General features: G+C 45.9%; 1 protein-coding gene across 1 annotated transcript in view; it reads right to left on the minus strand.

Annotated features, from left to right (window-relative positions):
- LAMA1 (laminin subunit alpha 1) overlaps positions 1-14,131 on the minus strand; it is a 125,449-nt gene extending 111,318 nt beyond the window's left edge. The window contains exon 1 of the mRNA XM_052660378.1: positions 14,059-14,131. Within this exon, the coding sequence (XP_052516338.1) occupies positions 14,059-14,131 (73 nt within the window). The remainder of the gene's footprint in view (positions 1-14,058) is intronic.
- Between the last annotated feature and the right edge of the window lie 7,368 nt (positions 14,132-21,499).

Raw genomic sequence — 21,499 nt, forward strand, 5'->3', positions numbered from 1 at the left:
AATCACTGCAGACAGTAACTGCAGCCAGGAAATTAAAAGATGCTAGCTCCTTGGAAGAAAAGCTACAACAAACCTGGACAGTGTATTCAAAAGCAGAGACATCACTTTAACAGCAAAGGTTCAGATAGTCAAAGCTATGATTTTTCCAGTAGTCAGTATGGATGTGAGAGTTGGACCATAAAGAAGGCTGAGTGCCAAAGAATTGATGCTTTCAAACTGTAGTGCTGGAGAAGACTCCTGACAGTCCCTTGGACAGCAAAGAGATAAAACCAGTTAATCCTAAAGGAAATCAACCCTGAATATTCATTGGAAGGACTGATGTTGAAGCTCCAATCCTTTGGCTACCTCGTGGGAAGAGCTGACCCACTGGAAAAGACCCTTTTGCTGGGAAAAACTGATGAAAGCAAAAGGAGAAGAGGGCGCAGAGAATAAGATGGTTAGATAGTATCACCGACTTGATGAACATGAATTTTAGCAAACTCTGGGAGATAGTGAAGGACAGGGAAGCCTGGCATGCTGCAGTCCACGGGGTCACAAAGAGTCGGACAAGACTTAGTGACTGAAAAACAACAAACAATTTAATCACTGATGGCTGTTACAAAAAGTATTAAAATATTTTAGAGATTCTAAGGCCCTTTCCAGCACAGCGGGGAAAAAAATAGGTGGGAGAGAGAGAGAAATACCTCACAGGGTCTTGAAGAAGTCAAATCCCGGCCCCTGGGAGTTTGGCATCTAACACCCTTAACTTTTTTTCTCACATGGGGAGATGAAAAAAAAGTCTAATCTCAGAAAACCCAGAGGGGGTGGTGGGCAAAAGGCCTTGGAAGCGTTTTCCAGTGTCCATTTCCATGGCGATGGGCTGGAGGTGTCCTTGACAAAGGCAGAGTTTCTCACTGTAAAATAAACAAGCCATGCAGACCTTGGCCCGAATATTGTCTGTAGAAAATAACAATTTATCAGGACTGCCTCCTCCTCCCACATAGGTTCCTTAATGCTTTTGTTTGATGACACCCTGAGTTTTTATTCAACACCCAAGTTTAGTAGAAAAGACCATAGCTACAATTCATTCATTAAGAGATTTTCTCTTGTTGCCACAAAACTGAAATTGAAGGGCAGCAATTAAAAAGCTTTTTTTGATTAAAATTGTGATTGCACACAGGCAAAGCACAAAAGCACCTCAACATTCGTGGTTATTTTTTAAATTTCAAATCATTCTTATTACCCTGGGAAGACACTGCCTTTTCCCCTCCTTCCAAATTCTTACAGGAGGGAATTCAGCTTATTTCGTTGTTCAGCTGCTAAGTCACGTCTGACTCTTTGCAACCCCATGGACTGCAGCACACCAGGCTTCCCTGTCCTTCACTATCTCCTGGAGTTTGCTCAAATTTGTGTCCACTGAGTCAGTGAATTCAGCTTAAAATCAAAACACAAGTGCAGCTTTTGAGTGGGAAAATGAACAACTCTGCAGAATGAAAATGAAGTTATATTTTGCTTGTATCATTGATCATGTCTGCAATGTTTATACATTTGCTTAAATACCTAAAAACATCAATTAATTTAACATTTTCTGACCAGCCATTGCTTCCAAAGACCACCAACTTTTCCACAAACCCTTCAAGGTCTTAGCAGTCTTAGAATTCTCCTCCTCTTCGTCTGCCATTTCTGAGCCCTATCACATAGATTTCACTTGTTTATGCTTTAAATTTCGGCATTCTCTTTCTGTTCCAAAGGCTACTTCATGGGTATGCAGTCGCCCTGGGTTTAAAGCTCTGTCAAAATTGTCTGGAAGTTTTTCGTCATTTAAACAAGGACCCCCCACATTTTCATTTCTCATCAACTCTCTTAAAATTACGTATCTGGTTCTGGATGTGCCTCCTGAATGCGTCAATCAAGGGCTGTCCTCGGGAGCACCTATGGACCTCTGGTCAAACCACTTGGCTGTGGAGACGCCCAATGCGTTACCATCTCTCACACCAGAAAATGACCCCGAGGAGGTTGCATCCACCAGGTTACAGCTCCCCTTAAGCCAGAACATACCTAGAGGGACAGCTTACAAACAACGAAAGCATTTGCCATATCTTCCACCAGAGTCCAACAATAGACAAATTGACTTGATAACCAGGGTAAACACCCCAATCAAAAGTCCAGAGTCATGTTATCTTGGTGTTGACCTCACTGGGGTTGATAACACTGCATTTTCTGAGTTCTAGCACCATTATTTTTTCAACGGTAAACTGAAAAATAACAATAGTACTAGTAGCGATTGGGCGGCCTCTTTATCCAGAAGGTGTGTGCTAAGCCCCCTTAGTCATGTCCAACTCCCTGTGACAATATGGACCGTAGCTGCCAGGCTCCTCTGTCCACAGGGGTTCTCTGGGCAAGAATACTGGAGTGGGTAACTAGGCTCTCCTCCACCAGATCTTCCCGACCCAGGGATCGACCCCACAGTTCTTACATCTTCTGCACTGGCAGACAGGTTCTTTACCACTAGCTCCACCTGGAATACATACACTTAATGTGATCACTTTTCTTACTTATTTATTTTTTTAAAGCTGTTACTGAATCAGGGATGTATATGAGAGTAGTGGTGGTCACTGTCTCTGGTTCCTGGCCTCACACTGGCTCTTCTCTCAACTTCAGTTCAGATTCTATTCCTTACATTACTCAAAAGGCCCTTGTCAAAGTCTCCATTCCCCAGCATGACGTTCACTTGGCCCCACAGTAGCTTCTGTAAACAAGGGCTTTTCTCTCTGGCTTTCAGCCCCTCTCCCTTGGCTCTCTCACGCTGCAGACTCCTAATCTGTCCCCCTGTTACAGCGGCTTGCTGGCTGTCTCTGCCAGCGATCCAGACTCTCCTGTGACCTGATGTCGCAAGAAAAAGCAGAAGAGGCAGGTCCCCCCAACAGGCGGATCCTCAGGGGGAAGCAGGAAGGCATGTACTTGTCCCCAAAGCTGTTTCCAAACACAAGAGAAGTGACACAAAGAATACGGGCTTGAGGACACACACTTGGGTTCTTCATCCCATGTGCCCTGCACTTCCTTGTTGAGTATGACCAAGCCCCATGTGGGAAAGGACAGAACAGGGCATCAAACATGTGGGAAGTGAACCCACTGGGCTCTGGAATGAGCGGAATCTTAACAGTGGCTGAAATTTAAAAAAGTACAAGCCTCCCAGGGGGAGGTGCAGGACCTTCCACATTTCCCCAAAACCAGTCCCCCACCCCACAACCCCACCCCCTACCAGCAAGCACCACACAGCCTGGGCCAAGATAGAAAAAGTGCTCTAGCTCCCAGTGATGAGGACTCACAACAGGAAAATGACGCTAGGAGAAAAGTGAATGTGACCTGAGGTGGAATGAATAGATGACCCTTAGCATCCACAATTGTGATCCTTATCCTTGAGCTCTGCAGGAGATACTTGAAATTCATTCTGGGCTCAGCTGGGCAGAGAGAGAGTTCAAGCAGAACTTCTCAAACTTTTATCAAATCACCCTGAGATCTTGTTACAAATGCAAATATTCTGCAGGGCTGGGCTGGGCTGGGGCTAAGCTTCTTCATGGTTCAGTATCTCCCTGGGGCTGCTGCTCTGACTTCAACAGATAAAATGATCTCTTGGGATGTTTCCAGCTCTAACACAACGGGATTGGTTAATTTGGCTGAGGCTTGGCACAAAGTTCATCAGACTGATGAGTAAGATCACGCTTCCTCCAGAGTGTTCTGTCACTATTTAACCAGAACTCTAGGTTCCCCGTCCTACATTCACATCTCGGAGACCTTGGAAAACTATTTTTAGAGGGAATTGGGGGGCCTTAGTTAAAACCAAGGTTTTGGGCTTATTGTAAAGAAGGAAAAAAGGTCAAGGCCTCCAAACTGAAAGATGTAACATAGGAACAAGGTCCCCTTTGCGTCAACCAGGCAAGCTATTAAAGCAAACCAGGGTCTGAGTGGTGCTGCCCCTGCTGAGTTCATCCATACTGAAAACAATGCTGTTGAAGGCACAGTGAAAGGCTTCAGGGATGTTAAAATGTAAAGAAGTTTATGTACCCTCCCTGCCTAATGCTGACAGAGATCCAGCCGTCTCAGCCCATCCTGTCCTGATGCTGCTCATGTTCTGACCCGCTGTCTTCACAGAGGCCTGGGGAAGGCCCTGCACAGCAAGGAGGAGGGGGCGGGCCAGAGGGGACAGCATGGCAGAGGACATCCCCTGACCACCCTGGGATCTTGCACTTGAGCTTCCGGGAGACAGTCCAGGTCTAGGTGACAAGCTAGAGGAGAGGATCTTAGCAAAACAGGGCCATTCTCAGGAGGGGACGTCTTCCCATCCTAGTGAGGAAAACAGCTGGGGAGATGCAGGGAAGGTCAAGGACACAGCAGTGCCCTTGGGCACTCTCCCCCTCCCCTTGTCTGATTACATTTAAGGTTTCTCAAGTTATTTCTTGGAAAAGACCCTGATGCTGGGAAAGATTGAGAGCAGGAGAAGAAGGGGGCAACCAAGGATGGTTGGATGGCATCACAGACTCAAAGGACATGAGTTTGAGCAAACTCTGGGAGACAGTGAAGGACGGAGAAACCCGGAGTGCTACAATCCATGGGGTCGCAAAGAGTCAGACATGATTTAGCGACTGAACAACAATAATATTAATTTTCTTTCATTTTAAAAATTCTTCCCTATATATTCATTACGATAATACAGTCAGGGAAAATTTAGTCTATTTCTGCCCATTAGCAATGAGGAAATCAAGACCCAGGCTGGACCACAAAAATAGGTAACTCTCAGATAGGCCACATTTATGTACAACTTCTCTTTTTTCTTAATTGAGTATATTTGACTTACAATGATTCAGGTCTATAGCAAAGTGATTCATTTATACATATATTAATACTTCTGGGCATCAGAGAAGGGCCAGATCAGCTCTCCATACATTCTAGACTTTTTACTGAAAAAGAATAAGACACTTAAGAAAAATTAGCAAAGGAAATTCAATACCAATACACTGAAAACTATGAAACATTTCTGAGAGAAATTAAATCACATCAAAATGAATGATGATATTTCTTATACACAGACAGGAAAACTCAATATTATCAGAGAGCACTTCTCCCCAAATGGATCTACAGATTCACTCTAATTCCTACCAAAATCCTAGCCATCTCTTTTGTAGAAATTGACAAGCTAACAGTAATGGAATGCAAAGGACCTAGGACTGTCGAAGCAACTTCGAGAAAGTCAACGGTGTGGAATGGTTTACACCCCCTAGTTCAAAACTTACTACAAAGCCAGAGGAATCCAGACAGTTAGCTTAGGAATAGACACATGGATCCACAATGCAACAGAGTCCAGAAATATATATTGAAAATCTAGCCAATTCCTTCAAATATTATTTCTAAATTATTTGAACACTGAATTTGAAAATCATGTCACTTACAGAAAACCCTCTCGTGCACAAATTTTCAGGGAATGTTTGACCACAGAAAAAGAGGTACAACTCAACTTGGTCCATTATAATGGTTAAAACAAACCAACAAAGTAGGAAGCTCTAAAGGCTTACTAGATGTTCTGCTCATATTTCTGGAGAGAATGGGCCATTCTTTCATTCAGCAATAAGTGATTTTTATCAAACAAACATCCATCTGTGACATAAATTCTGTGTGCCTTTGTTCTGTTCCTGAGAAGACCAGGCTGGCTTAGCCCCAAGAGCCTGGAGGGGAACAGCTGTCTCCCACTTAAACAACATCCTCCAAATGCAGGCAGGTAGAGTTCTTTTGAATAAAAACTCTATAAAAATATAACTCCAAGAGATGGTCAACAAATGCCAACAAGACTGAAGTCAATAAAGTAGTCACTGTCTTTAAACTGAAAGAAAATCCAGTGCAGTAGAAATAACCAGCGTTTTTAACCAGCATTCTCTTTCTGTTCTCAGTGACATTATTTCACTGCAGTAACTTGGGCAATGGTGGTGGGCATTGAGAAACAAAAATTCCTCCAAATTTGAGCTGAGGCACACAGGTAGTAGGATTCCTCAGGTACTTCTCATGCCTGCTTGACTACAGCTCTGGGGATTCGAGGACCACTGGCCACCAGAATGTGGAACATTCTAGAAATTCAACAAATACTTCTTGAATATGTAAGGTTATGTGGTGTATGTGTGCGTAGTGTGTCTGTTGTGTATGTGGGGGGTGACGGGGGCGGGTGTTGGGGATGTAGAAGGAAGAATGGCTCATTTTGCTGGTGGAGCTAGGAGGGAAGTCATAAGCCAAACACTGAAAAGATCTCCTAAAAATGCAAATGACCAATCCTCACCTGAGACCACAGAAGCTGTAATCGCTGGGGTTGGGGCCTCCACGCGGATGTGATTAAAATCAAACGTGCAGCCCAGACAGAAAATGTCTGTATTAGCTGTATCCTCTCTGTGAGGGCTCAGAGGGGCCACCAAACAGGCGAGCTGTGTGTTTCCATGACAGAAAGGAAGCCTAGAGGAGTAGATGTCACCCAATAGGAAGTTTGGTGTGGAAGCCACCAGGAGCTCAATTCTCCTGCCTCCCCATTCCTTGCCCACCACTGGGCTGCAACACGAATTTATGTGACTGGAAGCAAGCAAAATACAGAAACTTATTTCCACTGGTGCTACCTGAATCTCCCAACCATTCCTCCACCATAATTTCTCACAGAGAACATTTCTTTCTAGATATGCACTTGGACTTCCTCCATCGAGAATGTCCACTTGGAATCAAAATGAGGAAAGCCACTGAGAACAAGGACCACAAGACACTTCCTGACTTGGGGCCTGCTGGTGGAGGATCCATTACATGTTCAGTCCATGAAGCTGAGCAGGTAAATGAATGGGCAAACACAGGGGGAAAAGGAGAAAAACTGACTAGAAATGACAACAATCCCACAAGAAAACATTACTCCATAGCCCAAGAAGGTATCAAGGACTTTATGCCAGCTCCCTTACAACAAGGGCAGTGGAGTGCCCAAAGACATTTCACAAGGTCAAGAATATCTCGAACTCTCCCACCTCTAAACTTCTAGAGTGAACAAAAGTATAGCCACGAAGTCAGGGCAGAGGTGTAAAGAGCTGGAAAAACTAGATTGTGGAGAAAAAGACAGAAATGCCAGAGCTGGAGATTTAGAAGGAAGGGGCTGAAGGATGGACAATGGGAATTTTGAGGATGGGAAAGAGTGCCCACCACTGGACAGAGCAACAGGGACAGGAAGTACGTCAAGTGGCAGAGAATAGTTCTGGAAACAACTATTTACAGAGATGTTATGGGGAGGGAGGTGAGAGGGGGGTTCATGTTTGGGAACACATGTAAGAATTAAAGATTTTAAAATTAAAATAAATAAATAAAAAATAAAATAAAATAGAATCCCAAAAGGCCCATCTTGAAGGCTGATTGTAAAACTCCTTCCACCTCTGGCATCCAAACAGGAATAAGGTTTCCATCCTATTAGAAGCCCCACCTCCCTCATGTGATAGTCATCTTAACAGCCAGTGGTCATCTGTAGTGTCATAAAGAGGAACAAAGGCCACAAAATCAGGGACCTTTACACTTATGTATTCAATTTTTGGCTGCACCTTAGGCACTACAGGGTTCCCTGGTAGCTCAGTGGTAAAGAATCTGTCTGCAATGCAGAAGGCCTGGGTTTGATCCCTGGGTCAGGGGGATCCCCTGGAGAAGGGAATGGCAACCCACTCCAGTATTCTTGCCTGGAGATTCCCACGGAGAGAGGATTCTGGTGGGTACAGTCCACGGGGTGGCAAAGAGTCAGACACGACTGAGTGACTAACGCTAACACACTAGGGACCTCAGTTCCCTGATCAGGCATCAAACCTGCACCCCCTGCATTGGAAGACAGAGTCTTAACCACTGGACCACCGGGAAAGTCCCCAGGGACCTTTTTAAAGGAAGAAACAAAAATAGAGAGAGACGATGTGGATAAGGAGAATACAGAAAAAAGAAAAGAAAGGAATGGAAGATGAAACCAAGGCGACCAAAAGAATGCCATCAACTGGGAGAAACAGGAAAAGTAGTCTTCGGAACAGGGAAGAATTCATGTGCTGGGCCTGAGATAACAAGATAATCACTTTTGTTGAGTAAAATCCTGCCATGACAAAGAGATTAGAAGACATTTAAATGTAGGATGTACAATAATCAGCGTCCTGGGGTGAGGTCTTCTCCTTTCTAAACGTCCTCTCTTAACTAAACAGGATCTGCTCAACTTAAGCATCTTCTTGAACGTTGTAGAGTTTCCTGAGGCTCTGGCAGGAAGTTACAGAACAATGAAACAAAATGCAGGAAATCTTTCAGGGAATGGGAAAAGATGGGCACTTCCCAGAAACACTTCTGGAGCTAACTCTGACGTTCCCACCAGCAAGACAGGAGGCTCTCTGGCACAAGAACTGCAGTCACACTGCCCGCTGGGCCAGATCAGACTTCAAAGATAAGTTCAGGAATGAAGAGATTCAGGCTTCAGATGGTTGAATCAAAAAAGGGGGAAAAAAATGCACACACTCGCTGAAAATAGGATCTGATGTGTCTCCACGGCATCTTTTCTGGATTAACCTCTGAAGTAAATGCTCACCTAGGCAGAAAGCTATCCACCACGCTGGTCTGGAATCTCACTGCTCCTATTGTTTATCTTCTGCCTCCAAGCAAGACACAAAATGGGAACAAGCTGTTCCAAAGAAAGCTCTCACCATCCAGCCTTGAGAAAACAAAGACTCTCAGGGGAAGGGTCTGTGCCGCGAAATGGTTACTCTGGGCGCTGGCTGTCACCCTCAGTATGGAAGACGTGAGATGCAGTGAACCTAGCCTGAGTGTGGCATTTTACACTGAATCAGCTCCCTGGCAGGCATGTCCCAACAGAACCCAAGTGCGCGACCTTACCTAAATTACTTCAATAAGGGAGTTTCCCGCCCCCCCCCGATTAATTTTCAAATGTATTTATTTACTCAACTGTGCATGGATACACGTTAGTATTTTAGCAATAAAAAAAGTAAAAGAATTATTTGCAAGCATGTAAGTAGGCTACATACACCCTGCTAGAGAAACTATGGCTTATCTTGTTCACCTTAACATTTCTGAGGAATATCACTAACAACTTCAGCTCAGATCTTCGAGCAGGAGTTCTCTCTAGTTATCTCCACTTAGCTTCGTTTTCAGGGTGCGGGAAGTATTTTTAAAAATTAACTTTTCCTGTGTCTACCATAGATGTTCCAGCAATAAACCAAAGTTTTTAGAAAAATAAACGTACTATCCATAACTTCTAATAGTATTCTTCGCAGACTTAACATCACAAATCATCTAAATTTATTTTTAAAACTTATTTATGGCTCCAGGAATAGCCCATGAAGGCTACGGTGAGCAATACTTTCAGAAGGACTGCAGTGTCAATGAGCTATAGTTTTTAAATCCAAAAGATCTAGGAAACAAGGCTCTAATACCTTCTGTCAAAGGCCACGTTGAAAGGGATAGTTGGAAAGTGAAAAGTTGACAGGTGTATATGTGTATTAGTGATGCATTTAGCATCCAGCAGTGGGGATACTGAAGAAGTAGGACAGAGGGAGGGCAGTGGAGGTGGAGATGGGAAGAGTGTCTCCTGTTTTGTCAGAAAATAATCCATACCTTCCTTACACTATTAGGAAATGCTCAGGAGGAAGTAGGTTTTATGAAGTAGCTCGCTTTTAAGAGTTACATGAAAAGACATCTAAGGAAAGACATTCAAGAAACTAAAAATAGTAGTTTCCTCAAAAGTAGGTGACTTAACCTTTTTCTATACACCTTTTGGGTTTTGTTTTTGTTTTTTTTAATGTTGTACCACGACCATGGATTACCTATTCTAAATTATTTTTTGAAATTACTTGATTCATAAATAAAGATATTAATGTCAATGTGACTCAACAAGACAGGTGGCTAGTAACCACCAGGAACACTAGCACAGTAATGTAAATGGCAACCCACTCCAGTATTCTTGCCTAGAAACTTCCATGGACAGAGGAGCCTGGCGGGCCAGTCTATGGGGTCACAAAGAGTCAGACATGACTGAGCAACTGAGCACACTCGCAATGGACAGACATGAAGATGGGAATAAAACAGCCCCCATCCTCAAGAAGTTCAGGTCAGGGGGGTGAGACCGATCACCAAGCTACTGGCTTAGCCACCAAGATAAGGACAACAATAGCAATGAGTGGCCAGAGCACCAGCAGTCCAGGGAAGGGCATGTCATAAATACTTCAGTGATGACAGGATCAGGAAGGTTTCTGCAGGGCTTAGGCCCCAAATGGGAGGCCTGTCCAGCACTGAACATCCCATGTCACTATGAACAGGGGCACGGAGGTCCCAGGTAACGCCCCTGAGCTCTGGGCCAGTGGATCCCAGACTCCTCCTTTGGTCCCATCGGATGCTCCAATGTCATTTTTGTGTGTGCATTAATGAGGAGTTTGGGAGGCGTTAGTCCTAGCCGATAGGGCGGTGTTTCTAGAAAAATCATGATGGTGATGGTGCTGAGGAGGGAGAGCAGGGGAGGAGGGAGACCCAGTGAGGGAACCATCACAACATTTCATGGGAGAGACAAACAGCTCCTGAGCCTCGTCAGCAGTGGAGACAAAATAACGGAGATGGATTGCACAGGTTTTCAGGAAGTCAAGTCAATAGGTCTTAGCGCCCAAGTGAAGGTGGATCCAGGCTGGGGAGGGTGCAGTGCGGGTGCCACAGGTAGACCATCGCCATGGACCACACGCCCGGGCTGCTGACACACCCGACGCTGGGCCAGCACTCTCCTGTGTTACTGCACCACATCAGTCCTCTCCATCTCGCAGACTGAGAAACTTAATCACCCTCATGGCTCATCAAAGCAACGGGGCTGGCGTTTGAATTCAAGTTGACTCCAAAACCAGACTCTAAATTTGAGACTATAGCGGGGAAGTGATATTCTATATTTGCATGTAGTCATGCCCAAAAGAGTAATAATGATGCTTAGATGGTGTTAATTGAGGGCTACCCCCAGGGTTAGGCATTGTTCTAAGCACTGTTCATTCCATTATGAACAGTCTTTCCAAGGAGGCACCATGACCACTCCCATTTACAGACAGCAAAACCAAAGCACAGGGAGGTTAAGTAACTTGCCCAAGTTCCCACAGCTCATAAAGCCAAAGAGTAAAACATCTAAAGCTTAAAGGCATATCTTGTTATTTCCCCCATAAAACCTACTGTAGATGATAATGAGTACTTACAGAACTTTATGAAAGAGTTATTCTAAAATTGTAGAATTGTGTCTCAAAGATGTTTACCTTGAAATAAGTGGTAATGTAAACATGTTACGATACTGGTGATTCTAAGAGTGGCACAAAGAACCAAGGAACAGCATGTGTTTATTTCCTATCCTTGTTGCATTTGAATTCTCCATCATGCTATATTAACTACAGATGTCCGCTCTATATTTAACGTCTGGAAAAGTGGAAGAGAGAAAAGGAATGGGCCAAAGTTTGGGATATGTAGGAGGTAGGCAGTGATGTTTTCATTACACAAACCTTGTTTCCAACTGCTAAAATTAGTTTGGTTTTTTTTTTTTTCCTTGGCCCTTACTTGGGGAATACAGTTACAGGGATGAAAAATGCACCTTTAAAAGCCATTCGGGCACGCGCTTTGCTGGGCAGCACATTTATGCTCAATTTGAATACTACATCCTTTATGAGAATGAAGTAAATTTCCTCTAGTCATAGAAGAGAGTTTTTCCTTTATCCTTGGAATTGTCTACTTTTACTTAGAAAAGAAAAACAGTTCAAAACAAGATTTGATGAACTAACCTGTGAAGCAACTGTAATTCCATGTAATTGCCAGCTGTGGACTTCACACAACATTATTGTTAGAAAGGTACCACCTAGTATTTTGCACTTCTAGGAATAGCTCACTTTACACAAGTTGTATCTCAAAGAAACTGAGTTATTGGGCCACAAATCATGAGGTGTACAGTAGTTCAGTGTGTGCCTGAGCGCTCAGTTGCGTTCAACTCTTTGGACCCCCATGGACTGTAGCCTGCCAGCACCTCTGTCCATGAAATTTCCCAGGCAAGAATACTGGAGTGGGTTGCCATCCCCTCCTCCAGGGTATTCTCCCAACCCAGGGATCGAACCCTCTGTCTTCTGCATTGTCAGGGGATTCTTAACCACTGAGCCACCAGAGAAGTAACAGTAATCCAGAGAGACTGTGAAATGATAAAGGATTCTTAATAAGGGACTTCCCTGGTGGTCTAGTGGTTAAGACTTTGCCTTCCAATGCAGGGGCTGTGGGTTCCAGCCCTGGTTGGGGAACTAAGATCCCACATGCCTCTTGGCCAAAAAACCAAAACATAAAACAGAAGCAATGTTGTAACAAATTCAAAAAAGACTTTAAAAATCATCCATATTAAAAATAAGAATTCCTAATAATCTAAAAGCTAACAGATAATTGTTCTAAATATATATATGTATGAGTACCAGATAACTAGCTCACTGATGATGCTGGTCCGAATTATTTTATTATTGTATTATGAGCTAATAATACTATTTCACTGGTCATTCATGCTATATACATGGGACCCCAAATTGCATTTTAAAAAGTCAAACTCCCTCAAAGGAGTCTGTAAAGAGGGTGATGGTTGATGGGGTGGGGGGTTGCAAATCTGGAAGGCAGTGTGACAGATTCAAAGGCCCTCCCGCTGTGGGTGGTTTTCCGTACCATCTTAAAGCAGGAAAGCCCCACCGGGTCCCACTTTCTCCAAACACCATTCACAGCCGCCAAGGCCAAGTGCTGCGCCCAGAGGGGCGCGGAAAACATTCCGGGCATCTCCCTAGACCAGGACTTTCAATTCTTAGAACAATAAAGCTGAGTCCAGCTGCTCCCTCTCCAGCCTGTGGGAAACCAGGCTTTTCACTGTCAGCAATGCGAGAGAAAGGCGTTCAGCTTGCAGAGTCGCAGCCCGCTCTCCCGCAAGGCCGGCCCCTTTCTTTGCAGGCTAACTATGCAAATTCCCTGCATCCCTGCCCGGCCGCGCGCGGAGAGGACGCGCAGCCATTCAAAGCCCGGTCGCCCGCTCCGGTCCAGCGCGTCGCCTGCGAATGCGCCCGGGAAAGGGACGGTCCCTTGGCTGCAGGGCGCACAGCTGGGCACGAGGCCAAACACGCATCTTTCCCACGCGGGTGCTGTGCGCTCCGCCTCCCTACTTTTGACCTGTTCCTTCCTGCGTTTTGAATAACACGTGTATCTTTGGGAGTGTGCCGGGGGTCACGGGTTGCATGCATAGACGTTTTCAAGAAATATTCGTGACCTCCTAGCCAACAAGCGGCGCCCTGAAGGCTTAGTCTCTGGGGAGAGCGGGACACGAGTGTCCGCAGAAAGGGGAGGAGGGCTTCTCGTTCTCCCGAGCAGTGACAGACGCTTTGAAAGTTGGCCGCGGATCTCCGTTCTTGGCCAACCCTGCCCCGCGAGGTTGCCAGGCATCCGAGCCCGCGCTCCCTCACCCTTAAGTGACCGTGGTCTACTCTGGGCGCGGAACGGCCGGTTCGGCCACCTCGGGGCCTGCACCCAGCGTGGCTGGGGGGCGCCTGCAGCGGATCTCCAAGCCTGCGCCTCCCCGTGCGCTTCCCGCGCGCCCACCCTCCATGAGTGGCCCGGGGACCCCGCTTTGCCGGGCCTCGGACCACCGGCTTTCTGCCGCCAGACGGTAAGCGTGCTCCGCGGACGCTTTTCCCATTCATTCCCCGCCCTCCTGCCCACAGCGGCCCGGACAGGCAGCCAGGCCCGCGCGGCTCTCCACTGGGGCCCCCGTGTCGCCAAGGCAGACCCGGGGACTCAGAGCCCGAGGCGCCGAGGAGGGGGCCGCATCCGTCTGGAGTGAGCCCCCACCCCTTTCCCGCCTGCCCGGCGACCTTTCCAGGGGCCGCGCTGGAGACCCACGTATCGGATCCCTGGCCGGGGGTGAAGGCGGATGTGCGCACCGACCTCGGCGCGGCCAGGAGTGGGGCTTTGTCCCGCAGCCCCCCGCCGCCTGGGGACCCAGACGCGACCCGGGCTCACCTCTCTGCTGGCCCTGGGCGGAGACCCAGAGCAGCGAGGCCAGGAGCGCCAGCCCCGCGCCGCCGTCACGCATCTCGCCGCCGAGCTCGGGTAGGTCCGGGGTGTAAGCGGCGATCGCGCGCGGGGACTCAGCCGAGGGCGAGACTGCGCTGCCCGCCGCCCCTCGGACACACCCCCGCCGACCTCCGCGGCGCCCGGCCCCGCCCACCGCCCGCAGCCCGCGCGGGAGACCCTCCCCCCTCCCCGGAGACCCCTCCCAGCGGAGACCTCCCCCGACCCGAGACCCCTCCCCCCGAGACCCCTCCCCACATAGATTCTCTCTCCCTAAAGGCTCCCCCCCGCCGCCGCCATAGGTCCCCTCTCTCGCACGAGGGGGAACAGCCTGAGCCATCCCCAACTCGGGGGTGAGGGTCGCCCCTCCGCCGCGGGCTCCGCGTTGGGGGGGCAGACGGAGAAAGTGACTGGAGGAGGAGCGGGGGTTAGGGCAGATCTGCCGGCCTGGGCGGTAGATTCCGAGAAAGCATTCACCCTGCTGACCCTTACCGCCCCGCGGGGGCCGTGCGGCCGAGCCCGGAGCCGGGACCCCCGAGCAGCCGCCACGGAGACCGCCGCACGCGGGGCGGGGGGTCGGGCTAGCCCCCAGGATGGGACCCCTGGCTCACCGACCCGCATCTCTGGCCCCCAAGGGGTGGCCTGGGCCTCCCAGGAAGGGACTGGAGCTCGTAACTACCAGCTTACCCCCTCTGCTGTTGGCAGAGGGTTTTGTGAAGCCTTTTCTAAAAAGGAGTAGTAATTCGCTTCCCACTTTGTCTAAGACAAGAAAGGTCGCTTGGATTTAATTATTATCATTATTATCATTCGCATACCCTTACAGCTCGAGAAGATCTTATGGGGGAGCGGGGAGAAGGGAGTTCAGTCTTAATAGGATATCTCAACCCATTTGTTCTTTTTTTAAAAATACATCTGGTCCCTGTTAAAGAATTTTTAATTTCCTCTGATTTTTTTTTCTATTGAAAGTATTCATAACACTTTGTAGATCTTGCTTTCTCACAATGTAAACAGGCGAGATAAAGTAAGTGACTTATTAAGGTCCACGCTCTCATAAATGTCTTTTTCCTTTTTTTGCCTGATAGGGAGATAGTTATATTTCAACAATCTTACCAATTCTAGTTTTTCTCAAGACATTTCCTTCAACGTTTAATGAATAAAATATCATTGTAATATTAGCAATTATTATTACTTTTAAGCATAGAAATACAGAACAAGAGGATAGAATTTGGCCCTTTATAAAGGATGCAATATAGTTGGATGAGAAGGTAGTCATCACAGTACTAAATTTAAAACAGAGATTCCTAACTATTAAAGCATTGAAGTAGTAAAGTTAAGTATTTAAGTAACAAATCAGTGATTAACTTCAGTGTTTAGCAACTGATCAAGTATTAAGCATTTGATATTAAAAGATAGAATTATAAGTATTTGTGCACCAAAATAACTTGGCGTGCACATTATACATGGGCGGACACATCTTTTTGAGTCTTAAGAGCATCCGTGCTGATTAGCTGTTGTGATCTTCCCAATTCTGAAAGGCAGCAGTTAGTTAACCCTGTGTGAAGAGGTGAGGAAATGAATTCAGGAGGTTAAGGTCTCAATAACAGCAAATGTCTGGTGTAGAGCCAGCCTCAGAGCTGATTTCTGGTCCAGAGTTCTCTGATTCCTGCACTGAGACCCTGGAAGATGAACTGAAAGGCAACAGCAGAATCACGTCTGTACCCCCATATCCTGGGTACCTAGAAGTTCTGTCTGGACTTCAGACCCTATCTTTGAACTACAGACAGGGAACTCAGGCTCCTGATTTAGAGAAACAAAGGGTCAGCACATGGAGGAGTGAATAGGAAGTGTCCAAAGTCACCAAGTTGGCCCAATTTGTCCTTGCTCAAAATTAAGCAGAAGATTTCAGTGAAAGAAGAATTTCAGAAGCCACTGTAATGAACAAGCTTGGGTAAGTTTGAATAGAAAAAATGTCACAATTCCCCTTCACTACCAGTTTTGCCATTCTTCAGCAAGCTTCAGTTCAGTTCAGTTGCTCAGTCAAGCCCAACTCTTTGCGACACCATGGACTGCAGTGCGCCAGGCTTCCCTGTCCATCACCAACTCCCAGAGCTTGCTCAAAGTCATGTCCATCGAGTCGGTGATGCCATCCAGCCATCTCATCCTCTATCCTCCCCTTCTCCTCCTGCCCTCAATCTTTCCCAGCATCAGCGTCTTTTCTAGTTCTTCTCATCGAGTGGCCAAAGTATTGGAGTTTCAGCTTTAGCATCAGTCCTTCCAATGAATATTCAGGACTGATTTCCTTTAGGATGGACTGGTTGGATCTCCTTGCAGTCCAAGGGACTCTCAAGAGTCTCCTCCAACACCACAGTTTAAAAGCATCAATTCTTTGGCGCTCAGCTTTCTTCACAGTCCAACTCTCACATCCATACATGACTACTGGAAAAACCATAGCTTTGACTAGATGGACCTTTGTTGGCAAAGTAATGTCTGCTTTTTAATATGCTGTCTAGGTTGGTTGTAGCTTTTCTTCCAAGGAGCAAGCGTCTTTTAATTTCATAGCTGCAATACCATCTACAGTGATCTTGGAGCCCAAAAAAGCGAAGTCTGTCACTGTTTCCATTGTTTCCCCATCTATTTGCCATGAAGTGATGGGACCAGATGCCATGATCTTAGTTTTCTGAATGTTGAGTTTTAAGCCAACTTTTTCACTCTCCTCTTTCAGTTTCATCAAGAGGTTCTTTAGCCTCTTTAGCCACTTTCATCAAGAGGCTCAGCAGGCTTGGAAATATCTAAATTAGCTACAGCACCATGGAAGGTCAAGAGTGGCCTGTTTAAGGTGAAAATGATGTAAGAATGTTCATGGTTTGTGAGAAAGCAGAAATTCAGCTCAACAAGGCACACAAAGATGCTGCCTCCAATGTCACCTGTAAATAATGAGCAACAAAAATGCCTAAATGCTAAGCAAGAGTTAATTGGTCAATAATTTATAGTAAATGACATGAAAAGCTGTTCAGTTCAGTTCAGTTCAGTCGCTCAGTCGTGTCCGACTCTTTGCGACCCCATGAATCTCAGCACGCTAGGCCTCCCTGTCCATCACCAACTCCCGGAGTTCACTCAGACTCACGTCCATCGAGTCAGTGATGCCATCCAGCCATCTCATCCTCTGTCGTCCCTTCTCCTCCTGCCCCCAATCCCTCCCAGCATCAGAGTCTTTTCCACTGAGTCAACTCTTAGCATGAGGTAGCCAAAGTACTGGAGTTTCAGCTTCAGCATCATTCCCTCCAAAGAAATCCCAGGACTGATCTCCTTCAGAATGGACTGGTTGGATCTCCTTGCAGTCCAAGGGACTCTCAAGCGTTTTCTCCAACACCACAGTTCAAAAGCGTCAATTCTTTGGCGCTCAGCCTTCTTCACAGTCCAACTCTCACATCCATACATGACCACTGGAAAAATCATAGCCTCGACTAGACAGACCTTTGTTGGCAAAGTAATGTCTCTGCTTCTGAATATGCTATCTAGGTTGGTCCTAACTTTTCTTCCAAGGAGTAAGTGTCTTTTAATTTCATGGCTGCAGTCATCAAGCTGTTAGGTACCCATTTTTACAGTAGGAGACTTAGAAGTTACCAAAAAACACTGAAAGTAATAAAAGCAAAATTCCAGTTAACATGGGAGTCCTGGTTGTAATTATATAAAATAAACACATATATAAACAAGATACTTGAAAGCAGGATGCAGAAGAAAATAGTTGTGTTCAGCTGATAAGAGTGAAAGGGGTGGTGGTGGGGGGGGAGGGGCGGTTGTTGTTCGTATGATAAAGAACTTGGGCCAGCCTCATAGATGGCTCCCATTCTTCCCCCTCATTTTCTAGAAATGATATCTTGGGCAAGTTTCCTCATCTGTAACGTAGAAATAATAATAGTTCCAACTTCATGCATTCAACAAATATTTTTTAGTCCCTGTTAGGTATCAGGTTCTATGGCTTCTCCTTTCAACAAGACAGGTTCTCATCTCTGTGGAACATTGTCTGGCAGTTAAGGCAGGAAAAAATGTAACCTAAAATTATAAATTTAATTAAAGGGTCACTGAGATAAGGAATTCAAGAACAAGCCCTGATCTGGCAGTTTGGGAAGGTTTTGCTGAGAAACTTATTCATAAGGATTCAATGAGCCAATGTCTGTCAGTCACCAGCACTCTGCCTAGCTTACGGTAAATGCTCAAGAAAGATGAATTATTATTTCAATTTTTCTATAATATGACTATATTTTTCAATTAAAAGAAGAGAAAACCCAGCTTGATTATGAACATTTTCAGAAACAAGAGTTCAGGCAGAGAGGGATGGGCCAGATCAGAGCTTTCAAAACCACTTGAGGGATCATGTTAAAATACTGATTCCAGTGCAGTAGGGCTGTGGTTGGAAGCTGAATTTCTGTACCTCCAACAAGCTCCTAGGTGATGCTCATGCTGCTGGTAGGCAGAGTGCACCTTGAACAGAAGTTCCTGGCTTGCTTGTCCTTGATCTTGCCTGCACATTGGAATCGATGGAGAAGTTTGAAAAGATACTATTGTTCGTTTCTATCCCCCGAGATTCAGATTCAGTTGGTATGGGGAGGAGTCTGGACATTAAGATATTTTAAGGCTCTCCAGGTGAGCGCAACATGCAACAACATTTGAGACACCCTGGGCTAGACTGAATGGCTAGAGAAGATGATCCGGGTCTAATGGCTGGGCATGGTGCAGGAGCCAGTCTCAGAAAAGTATGATCACAGACAAGAAGAAGAAGCATAGCCTGGCAGATGTTTTCCTGTGAGGACAGACAGCCACGTGGCAGGAACCCAGCCAGTGAGGCCCAGAGCATGGGCCAGGACCATTTTTCTGGAGGTTGGGGTAAGCAAGACTGTCCTTTAGTTCTAAAGGGATTGAGATCCCAGGCAGGGACTGGGACACAGAAACATCATGCCAGGATCCAGGCACCAAGCTGGAGTATAAAGTGGAGGATGTGATTACCAGGAAAGACGTAAGAGGTTGGTCACTAAAATAGGGTGAGGGTGTCAGAGCCTGGGCCAGGACGAAGCTAAAGAGGCTGAGTATAAACGAAGTTGCTTAAAGCCGCATGGCAGAAATAAGGTGATTAGGAGACTAAGCCTTCAGCAAGGGTGAGGGGTGGATGGTCCAGTAGACAGAGTAGGCAGATTAGGGATGGAGGCAGAATAGTGTCACCCCAGAGATGCTGGAGAAGACTCTTAAGAGTCCCTTGGACCGCAAAGAGATCAAACCAGTAAATCCTAAAGGAAATCAACCCTGAGTATTCATTGGAAGGACTGATGCTGAAGCTGAATACTTTGCCACCTGATGCAAAGAGCCAACTCATTGGAAAAGACCCTGATGATGGAAAAGATTGAGGGCAGGAAAAGAAGGGGGCAGCAGAGGATGAGATGGTTGGATGGCATCACCAACTCAATGGACATGAGTCTGAGCAAGCTCCAGGAGATGGTGAATGACAGGGAAGCCTGGTGTGCTGCAGTCCTTGGGGTCTCAGAGTCGGACACGAGGGAGCCACTGAACAACAACAGAGACGTGCGTGTCCTAATGGCTGGGTCCTGGGAGGACGTTGTGCATGAAAAGTCTCAGATGTGATTAAGTGAGGGTTTTACGATAACTTTATTTATTCATTCAAAGCCCCAAACTGGAACCAAGCCACGTGTCCATCACCAGAAGAATGGATTTTAAAATATCGAATATTTTGGGACTTCCCTGGCAGACCAGTGATTAAGGCTTCGCCTGTACCAATGCGGGGGGTACAAATTCGATCCCTGGTCAGGAAGTTAAGACCCACACATCTCTTGGCCAAAATACCAAAACATAAAACAGAAGCAATATTTTAACAATTCAATGAAGACTTTTAAAAAATTCAAATAAAATGTTAGATGGAATGTTTGCAAATGTTTGCAATGGAATAAACTTGGCAATAAGACAGAATGAACCACTGACTCACACAGCATGAATGAATTTGAAAAATGTTCAAGCTGGTTTTAGAAAAAGCAGAGGAACCAGAGATCAAATTGCCAACATCTGCTGGCATCGAAAAAGCAAGAGAGTTCCAAAAAAAAAACATCTTATTTCTGATTTATTGACTATGCCAAAGCCTTTGACTGTGTGAATCACAATAAACTGCGGAAAATTCTTCAAGAGTTGGGAATACCAGACCACCTGACCTGCCCCTTGAGAAACCTGTATGCAGGTCAGGAGGCAACAGTTAGAACTGGATATGGAACAACAGACTGGTTCCAAATGGGAAAAGGAGTACATCAAGGCTGTATATTTTCACCCTGCTTATTTAACTTATATGCAGAGTACATCATGAGAAATGCTGGACTGGAGGAAGCACAAGCTGGAATCAAGACTGCTGGGAGAAATATCAATCACCTCAAATATGCAGATGACACCACTCTTATGCCAGAAAGTGAAGAACTAAAGAGCCTCTTGATGAAAGTGAAAGAGGAGAGTGAAAAAATTGGCTTAAAGCTCAGCCTTCAGAAAACATAGGATCATGGCATCCAGTCCCATCACTTCATGGTAAATAGATGGGGAAACGGTGGAAACAGTGGCTGACTTTATTTTTGAAATCAGTGACCAAAATCACTGCAGATGGTGACTGCAGCCATGAAATTAAAAGATGCTTACTCCTTGGAAGGAAAGTTATGACCAACCTAGATAGCATATTCAAAAGCAGAGATATTACTTTGTCAACAAAGGTGTATCTAGTCAAGGCTATGGTTTTACCAGTGGTCATCTATGGAAGTGAGAGTAGGACTATAAAAAGGCTGAGTGCTGAAGAATTGATGCTTTTAAACTGTGGTGTTGGAGAAGACTCTCTAGAGTCCCTTGGACTGCAAGGAGATCCAACCAGTCCATCCTAAAGGAGTTCAGTTCTGGGTGTTTATTGGTAGGACTGATGTTGAAGCTGAAACTCCAATACTTTGGTCACCTGATGTAAAGACCCTGATGCTGGGAAAGATTGAAGGCAGGAGGAGAAGGGGGCGACAGAGGATGAGATGGTTGGATGGCATCACCAACTCAATGGACATGGGTTTGGGTGGACTCCGGGAGTTAGTGATGGACAGGGAGGCCTGGCCCTGCTGCAGTTCATGGGGTCGCAAAGAGTCGGACAGGACTGAGGGACTGAACTGAACTGATACTAAGTGAAAGAAGCCAGACACAAAAGAGTCAATTTCTGTGACGTTTATCAACAGACAGAACTAATCAAAGGAAAACAGTAGTTGCCTATGAAGAGAGTGAAGATTGACTGGAAAAAGAAAAAAAGGAGTCTGTGGTCATAGAAATGTACTGTATCCTGATTGGCCTGTTGGTTTTATGGCTACAAACCTCTACC

The sequence above is a fragment of the Budorcas taxicolor genome, chromosome 22 (assembly GCF_023091745.1).
Source record: "Budorcas taxicolor isolate Tak-1 chromosome 22, Takin1.1, whole genome shotgun sequence".
Lineage (NCBI taxonomy): Eukaryota > Metazoa > Chordata > Mammalia > Artiodactyla > Bovidae > Budorcas > Budorcas taxicolor.